At 56.3% G+C, this 9,407-nt stretch overlaps 6 protein-coding genes across 6 annotated transcripts, besides 7 other annotated features; all 6 read left to right on the plus strand.

The window, feature by feature from the left end:
* Nucleotides 1-9: 9 nt before the first annotated feature.
* Nucleotides 10-46: a microsatellite.
* Nucleotides 46-67: a microsatellite.
* A 67-nt stretch (nt 68-134) lies between these two features.
* Nucleotides 135-1,112, plus strand: Tco025E_01965 (uncharacterized protein; the record flags this gene model as incomplete). The annotated part of the gene is made up of 1 exon (XM_029368901.1): nt 135-1,112. One exon carries the CDS (start codon nt 135-137, stop codon nt 1,110-1,112), a length of 978 nt encoding a protein of 325 aa, XP_029230979.1.
* A 291-nt stretch (nt 1,113-1,403) lies between these two features.
* Nucleotides 1,404-2,810, plus strand: Tco025E_01966 (amino acid permease aap11ld-like protein; the record flags this gene model as incomplete). The annotated part of the gene is made up of 1 exon (XM_029368902.1): nt 1,404-2,810. One exon carries the CDS (start codon nt 1,404-1,406, stop codon nt 2,808-2,810), a length of 1,407 nt encoding a protein of 468 aa, XP_029230980.1.
* A 169-nt stretch (nt 2,811-2,979) lies between these two features.
* Nucleotides 2,980-2,999: a microsatellite.
* A 49-nt stretch (nt 3,000-3,048) lies between these two features.
* Nucleotides 3,049-3,069: a microsatellite.
* A 91-nt stretch (nt 3,070-3,160) lies between these two features.
* Tco025E_01967 (putative high mobility group (HMG) box domain-containing protein) lies at nt 3,161-4,243 on the plus strand (the record flags this gene model as incomplete). The annotated part of the gene is made up of 1 exon (XM_029368903.1): nt 3,161-4,243. The coding sequence occupies one exon, from the start codon at nt 3,161-3,163 to the stop codon at nt 4,241-4,243; it is 1,083 nt and encodes a 360-aa protein (XP_029230981.1).
* Nucleotides 4,244-4,366: 123 nt separating this feature from the next.
* Nucleotides 4,367-4,397: a microsatellite.
* Nucleotides 4,398-4,463: 66 nt separating this feature from the next.
* Nucleotides 4,464-4,509: a microsatellite.
* A 293-nt stretch (nt 4,510-4,802) lies between these two features.
* Nucleotides 4,803-5,273, plus strand: Tco025E_01968 (uncharacterized protein; the record flags this gene model as incomplete). Its single annotated transcript, XM_029368904.1, has 1 exon — nt 4,803-5,273. One exon carries the CDS (start codon nt 4,803-4,805, stop codon nt 5,271-5,273), a length of 471 nt encoding a protein of 156 aa, XP_029230982.1.
* A 163-nt stretch (nt 5,274-5,436) lies between these two features.
* Nucleotides 5,437-5,459: a microsatellite.
* A 31-nt stretch (nt 5,460-5,490) lies between these two features.
* Nucleotides 5,491-7,701, plus strand: Tco025E_01969 (CG1104 protein-like protein; the record flags this gene model as incomplete). The annotated part of the gene is made up of 1 exon (XM_029368905.1): nt 5,491-7,701. The coding sequence occupies one exon, from the start codon at nt 5,491-5,493 to the stop codon at nt 7,699-7,701; it is 2,211 nt and encodes a 736-aa protein (XP_029230983.1).
* A 253-nt stretch (nt 7,702-7,954) lies between these two features.
* Tco025E_01970 (putative ATPase) lies at nt 7,955-9,376 on the plus strand (the record flags this gene model as incomplete). The annotated part of the gene is made up of 1 exon (XM_029368906.1): nt 7,955-9,376. One exon carries the CDS (start codon nt 7,955-7,957, stop codon nt 9,374-9,376), a length of 1,422 nt encoding a protein of 473 aa, XP_029230984.1.
* Nucleotides 9,377-9,407: the final 31 nt, after the last annotated feature.

Consider the following 9,407-nt stretch of genomic DNA (forward strand, 5'->3'; position numbering starts at 1 on the left):
GGGTTGTCTCTCCCGTCCCCGTCACCTCCCTCGCGCCGCCCCTCCCACACACACACACACACACACAACGCCGCAGCGGAGGAACTTCTCGCGCTTGCCGTGATTGGGGGAGCTGAGGCCTCGGCCCCGGGGGGATGAGGCGACTCGCCCGTCGCGCCTCTCCCGCCCTCGCGGGGAAGAAGCTCTGGGGGACGAGGTGCGTCTCCAGTGATGGGGACGCCGCGCTAAACCAGAAGGAGCTGCGGCAACTCGTTAAGGTGCTCGAGGATGACCCAAAGCTCTTGATTGATTTGGTTGGACGGCTAGACGCACAGAGCAGGCGGCGCCTGGTTGTGGCCGGGGGGGCCATGGAGTGGTTTGGGAAAGAGAGTGCCGCGTCGGAGGTGGAGCGGGCGGATGCCGACAAGGACCTCCGCATCTCCCCCAAGGACTTTGATCATTGGATAGAGAGCGCTTTGCGTAGACGACTACGCGGGAGCTCGCCGCAGCAGCCAGACAACCCCGCCGCGGCTGGGGAGGAGATGCAGGTGCCGTTCCTCACCTTGGTGTGGATAGCATTTGGGGCAGGCCTACCATTTGTGGGGTTTGGTTTCCTTGATAATGCCATAATGATACTCGCAGGAGACGCAATCGACAGCACCCTTGGACTTTATCTCAACTGCTCCGTGATGGCGTGTGCCGCTATGGGCAACATCTTCTCGGGGGTTCTGGGAATGCAGGTCCACGGCGTGATTGACAAGGCCGTGCAGAAGTTGAACTTCAACACCCCTGTTCTGACGGAGGGCCAAATGAAGGGTCAGCGGGTGTTTTTGGCCGGCCACATTGGCGGAACTTTGGGCATCATGACAGGTTTGTTTCTTGGCATGTTTCCGCTGCTGTTGCTCGACAGCGGTGAGGGCAAGGCCGACCACGCCTTGTTCCACCGCTGGGACAAGGATGGCAACGGATACCTGGAGATGATAGAGCTCAAGAAGGAGCTGGCGAACCTTGGCCTGTCAGAAAGCGCCGCCGAGCTGCTTATGGAAAAGTACGGACGGGACGGTCGGCTCGACTTCAAACAGTTTCAGAAAATACGCAATGATGTACGAAAAGGCGAGACCGTCTTTGCATGATTCTTTCAACCGGCGCCAGCTTGCATGTTTTTTTTTTTTGTATGTGGCTAAATAATGAGAATGAACAGAACATGGGGTGGCAACGGCGCGAAGAGGGGTGTGCGCCGCCCAAACATTGCTGCCCGCTTCCGCGAAGTTGCCATGCAGCACGCACACATCCCCACACACGCACGTACGATTTTCTTCTTTCTTTTTATTTCCCTCTTCTTCCCTTTTGGCGTTCTTTTCTATTCCGGTTGGCGGTCAGCGCTAAAAGCAAGCGACGAGACCAGTGAGCATTTAGGCGGGGCTATGTTTGACAGCTGGGCTTCTGCTGAGGCGAACGAGCGTTGTGATGAAAGGAGACACCTGAGAGATCATGGGCTTTTATATGATGCCCGCACCACAACTAGTGTGCAGGAGATGCGGAAGTCATTGCTGGAGAGTTGCTTCCCAGGCGACGGTGTTGGCTCGGGCTGTCTGAGTCTACTCACAACGGCAGTCACACCCTCCATGCTTGCGCTGCCACTGGCGTTCTCCGTTGGTGGCCTGACTTTTGCCATTGCATGCATAACTTTTTGCATCATTATAACTATCATGTCTGTAAGAATTCTTGCGCATGCATCTGCCTCAGCTGCGTCGGACGACTACGAGTCCGTGGCCGGGTTTTTCTTCGGGGCAAAGGGGCGATGGATCGCGCGGTCCATATTGTTTTTGTACAACTTTGGGAGTGCGGTGGTGTACCTGTGCTTTGTGAAGGACGTCGTTACGAGCATCATCGCTGTGAAGGGCTCGTTTCTCCCAACATGGCTGCAGGGGAACCTGGGCGGCTTCCTTGCCCTCGCGTTTATTGTGGCGTGCGTGACGCCGTTTACGTTTAACTCCCGTCTGGCATCGCTTCGAACAATGGGGTTTGCCAGCAATATTCTGACCACGTTTATTGTGCTGTCCATCGTATATCGGTTTCTTGTCCCATTGACGCCGCGCAGAGAGCTGGGGCCTCCGCTGCAGGGCGACGTGAAAGCGGCCCACGGAGATCCCGCATGGTGGGAACTATTGCTGTCGTACCTCTTCACGGCCTCCATCTTTGTGTTCTCCTACGAAGTGCAATCCAACGTCATGGGCGTCATCAGGGACCTTGACGACCGCACGGGTGAATCTCTTTTGGTCTGCATTTGCATGGCTCTTGCCATGGCGACGACGCTTTATCTCACGCTAGGCATCTTTGGGAGTCTCTCTTTCCCCCACATGACACAGGGAGATATTTTAGATCTGTACGATATTCAGCGAGATGATCTCATGTTTCTTTGTCAAGTTTTCTGTTGTTTTAGCGCGGCAACTTCTTACGTTTTTGGCGTCTTCCCGTGTCGCTTCGCGGTTTTTATGCTCCTCTCGGATGGAACAACGTCAAAGGTGCCAAAGCAGTCTCGTGTGCGCATAGGCGTCGCACTGGCGATTGCTGGCACGGGCTGCGCCGTTCTTCTGCCAGACGTGGCAAAAGTGGTGGCGTTGCTCGGGGCACTGTTCAGCTCAACGCTTTCAATGACGCTGCCAGCGCTCTTTGCATTGAAAATGCGGTGGAGTGGGACCTACCTCACCTCTGCGCTGGACGGCTTTCTTTCTTGGACCCTGTTGCTTCTTGGCGTCTTTGTGTCAATTGGGGGCTCGTTGGTGGCTGTAATGGACGTGCTCGGCCTCGTGGACCTTGTCCGGGGCTGACGCTGTCGTTGCGGCGGCGACTGCAGCAAAGAACCTCCAGTGCACGGCCGCAGCTCCATGAAGAGCGTGAGTAGAATGAGTAACGAAACAACTGACTACGGTTGTGGGGTGGCGGGTAACTGATATGTGAAAAAAACGGACAATACATATGTAGGTGCGTGTGTGCGTGTATATATATATATATTTATAGGTATCACGTGTTATCTTTGCATTCTGTTTTCTGCTGGTCATATGGGGCTGTTGTTGTTGTTGTTTTTGTGTATTATGAATCCCTTTTCCCTCGCCGTCGCTCTCGCGCAGGGCTAGTGTGTGGGTCTCGTATAGGCTTCCAGTTACTTCCGTCGTGGTGTATGCTATGCGAAGTTTTAGAGCGCATTGTGATGCAAATCCTGCGGCGGGCGCGTGTCCCGTTAACGGCAAGGCGGATCTCTGATGCTCTGGGCGGCGTCGTGTCTGCCGACAACATCGCCGCGGTCTGCCTGAAGCTGCTGGCGGACGGTCTCATGGTGAAGTGGGGCGACGACGCCTACGTTCCGAAGTCCATGACCCGTATCGTGCCCCGCAATCTCCTCATCACGGAGGAATATCAGGCGCTTGGCATGACACTTCTCCGCGTCGCTGAGAAGACGCTGGTGCACTACATTCCGCAGGAGGCGGAGCACCGTTTTTTTGAGGTCCGCAAGTCGATGATTAGCGACAAGGCCGGTCTTGGCCTCTTCCTGCGCTCCTCAAGGGCGCTGCCGCAGGGCGCCGTGGTGTGTGAGTACGTTGGTCGCGTGCTCCACCGCCCGCCGAAGAACTCCCATCAGGGCGTCTACGTTGTGAAGCTGCGAACGGCGCCCATCTACGTGGATGGGGTGGACGAGAACGGCGACCACCTCTCGCTGGCGACCTTCATCAACGACAACGGCCCCGCCGCCGCCAATGTCGAGATGCGGGAATACGATATGCACTCCGGCCGCGTGTTTGTTGTCGCGAGCCGGGACCTTTTCCCGGGCGAGGAGGTTTTGTGCACGTACGGTTCGGGTTACTGGGGCTTCGCCTCCTACGACGAGATTCTGCGCAACGGGCATGGCGCGTCCCGCAAGCGAAGTCGCCACGGCGACGACGACCCAACCGGGGACGAGGAGGACGACTTTGGGGATTTCGTCTTCCCCTGCAGGCGCTGCGGGGAGCAGATGCCTCGGCGGCTGATGCCGCTGCACCACCGCACCTGCGGGGACCACTTGGTCTACCAAAAGTTGCTCCACCTGAACTGTCTGCCCTTCAACGACTACACCGCAATGGAAAACAGGAGCAAAGTGCTGCCGGCGGGGCGGGTACGGGCGCTGCGGCGGGCGAAGCACTTCGTGGACATGGGGGACCCACAGACTTTTGCTCTTTCCCACGAGGATGTCGTGGGCGACCTCACCTTCTCATGGTCTGCTGCCTAGCAACGCCACCCCTGCGTGCGCCGCTCTGCACCTTTTCTTTTTGTCTGCTTGTTTGCACGCATGCACGTGTGTGGGGCTGTGGGGGTGAGACGCTTGTCAAGGGGAGGAAATCTTCAGCAGCGCCACAAAACCACACACACACACACACACACACGTAGACGCAGGTAAGAAGGAGGGAAGAGACGCGTGACGAAAAAAAAAAGAAGGAATAAACGCGAGGGAAGACGACGACGACGACTACTACTACTGCTGCTGCTGCTGCTGCTTCAGCCCGACCTTCTGTGCCCTCTCCCTCTCTCACACACGCACGCACGTATGCACTTGCAGTTGCAAACGCCCAAGGATGAAGTGTGTGGTTCTTTTATTTCTTTCCTCGCTCTCTCACTCTTTTTTTTTTGTGCTTCCAAGAAGGGGAACAAAGGGGGAATTGGCATCTCCAGTTGACGACACACAGCTGAGCGTCTCGCGCCAAGACAACGGCAGCGAAGGGAAGGCAAGGGGGAAGTCTGACGTGAATAAAAAGAAGGAAGGGGGCCACATATACGAGGGTCGGAAGGGGATGCAACAGGGCACGCGAGGCGTCGGTGCTGCGGCGCTAACGTACGTGCGGAGGGAGGCTGCGAGGGTGCTTGGCGAAAAGGGGGGGTACAGCGCTGGCGTGATGAAGACCGTGGAGTTTACACCGGACAAGGTCGTGGAGAAAAAAGACGGGGTGCTGAGCTTTTCTTGGGCCGTACGCTACGGCGTGCTGAATGGCTTCAAATCCGCCCACGGCGGTGCCTTGTCAACTCTCGCGGACGCATTCACGCGGGTGCACTTGGGCGCCGTCACGACAAGCGCAAAGCTCACCTCAGTAAGCTTTGAGATCAGTTTCCTCACCCCCATTGCCGAGAATGCGGAGTGCACCTGTCTGACGCGGCTCGTGAGTCTGGACGTCGGCAACCTTGCGTTCATGGACTTCTCCTTCGAGGACGAAAAGTCCGGGCAGGTGTTTGCCCGCGGCACCCACGTGCTCTCTTGGTGCGGGTGACGGAGTTTTTGCATAGCGAGTGTGTTTCTGTGGCGCTGCGCTGACATTGACGCAGGACTGTGTTCCGCGCCACCGTGCGAGGGTGTAGTTTTTTTTTCTTTTTTTTTCTTTGCTATTATCTTTCTATTTTTCTCTTTTTTTCCCTTTGCACACACACACACACATATATATATATATATGCATATAAGTTTGTATAGTGTTTGTCTGGGCAGAAGGGATGTGTGATACGGAGCTAAGCGACCTGGTGAAAAAGTTCCAGGCCATTCAGCGACAGGAGGTCCCCAATCAGATTGGCGAGCGTAACGTAGTCGAGATCATCAATGTCCTGCGAGAAAAGAAAATGGTTGACCTCCTATACACCCTCGATGGCAAGGAGTACCTCACGTGGGACCAGCTGCGGCGCGAGGTCGTTGACGAAATTGTCGTCAACGGTGGGCGGATGAATGTGGTCGACCTGCCTGGATGTCTGAACGTGCACGTCACCTACATCGAGCGCGTGCTCCCAGAGGTGCTCGAGGACCCTAGCCTCCGCATCGAAAGCGGGGAGTTTATGACCGACGAGTACTTGGACTCAACCATTCAGGCTGCGGCTGAAGCGTTGAATGAGCAGGGATTTCTTGACATCGCGGAATTCGCAAAGTCCCATCGGTTTAGCTCCATTTTTGCACACGACCTCCTCATGAGGGCGGTGGAGTCGCGGAGGCTACGTGCGGTGGCCGAGGGAAATGCCATCTACACGAAGCAGTTCGTGCACTCGCAAAGGGTTATCTTGCGGGCAGGTCTTATGGCCGCGACGCGGCCAGTGAACCTGGCAGCATTCTTCGCGCGGCACAATCTCTTTCTGCCACTTATGGATCCCGTCGTCGACGCCGTGCGTGATGAGCTCCCCGGCAAAGTCGAGGGAAGAGTTTACGTTCCAACTTGCTTTGAAGTCGCTCGTGCAGAGCAAGTTGAAAACGTTTATTTCTCCAACGGCTTCATTGACTACGCACTATTGCACCAACACGGCATTCCGCAGGCGAAAGAATTCCTCCTCGGCAAGTACAACCCTGCCCTGGGAGGGAACGCAGCCGCAGCAACTGGCGCGGAACCGCGGAAGCGGCGAGGCCGTCGCAACCAGAACACCGCGGCCCCCGTGGAATTGGCGCCGGTGGCTCGTACTGAAAGACACCCGAACGCGGGCCACGCCCTTTCCAGTTGTTTCGTCTCCGATCGCTTTCTCGCCAATCTCATTGCCCTTGAGGATCTTACGCAGGGTGACACTCTAGCGCTGGACCTTGCGCTTCACTTGCCATCCGCCGTCGATTTTGCGCAGGACTCCAATACACTATTGGGGCGGCTGCGTGAGCTGCATCCCATTATTAATTTTTGTGTTGTTCTGGACGGGGGCGTGCTTGTTCATGGATCGGCCTTGGATAAAGTGAAGGCGCGGCTGCGTGCTGTCTTTGAGGAGAGGCTCAAGCAAGGGGGAGACAAGAGACCCAGAAAAGCCTCAGAGCGTACTGTTTTTGGAGACGAGCAAGAACAAACGTTTCTGCGTGTGCTGGCCGAGGTGACGGGCCTCTCCTTGCAGGAGTACTCACAGGCTCTTGAGGACCTTTCGTCTCAATGGAAGGATGCGGCGAGGGGCATCTATGATGAGTTGGTGGCCGCTGTGGAACAGAACGCAGCTGTGGACCTGAAGCGGATGCGTTCCAGGCTTCAGCTCTCACTAGGCTCAGCCTGGGTGGAACTGTTTGTGGCCTCCAAGGGAGTCGCGTGGTGCTCGTCGCAGCTAGATGAAGTGGCAGCTACAGCCATTAATCGGCATGTGTTGAACACCCGTGCCCTTCCAATGGTGCGTGACGTTCTTCTTAACGAGAGTCTGGACGCGGCCGAGATGTTTGCGCGTGTTTCTGAGGTTTTGACGCCGGAACAACCCACTGTTGCCGTATTCCAAAAGGCGTTGCGGGCTTTTCCAGAAAAGCGGCGTCCGGCGCTGTTGCCCATGGTAGAGGCTGTCAATGGCAAGTCGGTAGGGAGCTTTGTAAGCCTTCTGCAGGAAATGTGCACCACCGGCCAAATCGCCATTTCCTCCTTCCACCAGCCGAATAAAAAGGTGGAGCGGGAAACACTGGCGGCGGTGAAGAAAGAGCTGCGGGAGCGAGTCGAAAATGGCACCTTTGGTGCCGGTGCGGCCCACGATGGTGTTCTCTTTGCATTAATTTGTAGCCTCCTCCTTCACTCGCAATTCCGCGTTCACGTGGAGCTTCCTGGGCGCGCGGTGGGAAGTGTGGTCTCGCTTCTCGTGAAGGAGGTGGCGGCGCTCAGCGGGGTTCTTCGGGACGCTCACGAGCTCATCATGGGTGCATTTGGCGGGAAGGAGCTGAGCGCCGAGTCCCTCGTGCGGCTTGAGGAGCTCCGCATGTTGTCACTGGAGGAGGTGTAGGCGGCGCCATGATGATTTGCATTCCCTGGTTTTTAGTCTCTTTGGCTCCGTTGTTGTCTCTTTTACTTCCGCAGGGAATTCTGTTTGTCCTTTTTCTTGGAACTGCTGCTGCTGCTGATGGTTGCTTCCACCACCCTACACTGCGTTCCTCTTTTATTTTGTTTATGCTTTTTTTTTTGCTTCCTGTTTTTTGTCTTCCTTCCATTCTTGGCTCTTTGCCGCACTCCACCGCGCTTCTTATTCTTCTTCAGCCATGCAACGCTCTCTAGTCGCCTGTAATACGTGGCGCCTACACGTGTCTAGCAGGCAAACGGTGACGGAAATGTATGATGCCCTTGTCCAAAAAGGGACGTTGAGGCATGACGCGAAGCAGCGGGAAATGGCGCAGGCGTGCACGCCGCTCTTAAACTACATCCACTCGCTGGGGACGGCGGGTTTGGCTACCAGCGGCCCTGCCTCACCGGGCCACACCGCAGTTAGGCTTACGGACGCTATAAATGAAAAACTCCGACGCGTGCGCTCTTGGGCTCGGCGGCGTGCATTTTCCGACCGAGTGACGCAGGACTTGGCTCTCCACTGGCCAGAGAATATGGGTGTTGAGCGTAAAACTGGTATTTACATGTGGGGAAGCGTTGGCATCGGCAAGACTGTGATTTTGGACCTCTTTGAGCTGAGCGAAACGCCCGGATGGAGGAAGCGTCGGGCGCACCTGCACTCCTTCATGTCGGATATTGTCATTAGGCTCCACAGGGCAGAGGCGGCGGCGCCGAGGAACCGGAAGTTGTCGCCCATCAACTGCGTCGTGGAAGAAGTGCTGCGCGAGTCTCCAATTCTCTGCCTCGACGAGTTTCAGACATTTGATGTGACGCATGCGGCACTATTAGCGGCGTTTTTTTCCCGTGCTCTGCCGCGCGGGTTGATTCTCTTCACGACGAGTAATCGTCCACCGCATGAGTTAACCCACATCTCAGCTGCATTTGAGCACTTCCTCCCGCTTCTGTGTTGCCACTGCGACGTGGTTCACTGTGGCGGCATTAAGGACTACCGCGAGAGCGCCTCACGCAGCTGTCACGACGTGGTATTCCTTTACCCAAACACCAAGGACAACGCGAAGCGGCTCATTCAACGGGTGGAACGGGGTTTCACAGGCAGCTGGGCGTGGGAGCAGGGATCAACTATATGGCTCTACGGACGAGAACTTGTCGTGCCGTTCCATTGTGGAGGTGTGGCGCTGTTTGACTTTGCACATATCTGCGGCCTCCTCGGCCCCCCCGACTTCCAGTGCATCGCCGAATCGTTTCACACCGTCGTCATCCTGAACGTCCCGCACATTGCTGCTGTGAGCAAGAACGCCGCACAGCAGTTTGTTGTTCTAGTTGATGAGTTGTACCAGCACAACGTGAAACTGCTCTTTACAAGCGAGGTGCCGTGGGAGCGGCTCGTCGACGCCACTACAGCCGTTGGCGGTGGCAGCGGTGCGGACCTCTGCTACAGCGAAGGTGAAGACGAGCGCAGCGGTTACAATGCCCACTACGAGTTTCGCAACGCAGAAGAAGTGTTGAGTTTCCATCGCATTTCCAGTCGGCTGAAGGAGATGGGTTGCAAACACTACCTGCTGCGGGACCACAGTCAGTTCTTCATATCGGACTACAATCTTGCGGTTTTGGTGGAGTGAGCGGGGGAGGGGCTTTCCAAAAAGAAAAACG

This window comes from Trypanosoma conorhini (genome assembly GCF_003719485.1).
Source record: "Trypanosoma conorhini strain 025E chromosome Unknown Tco_14.4_contig_00071, whole genome shotgun sequence".
Classification (NCBI taxonomy): Eukaryota; Euglenozoa; class Kinetoplastea; order Trypanosomatida; family Trypanosomatidae; genus Trypanosoma; species Trypanosoma conorhini.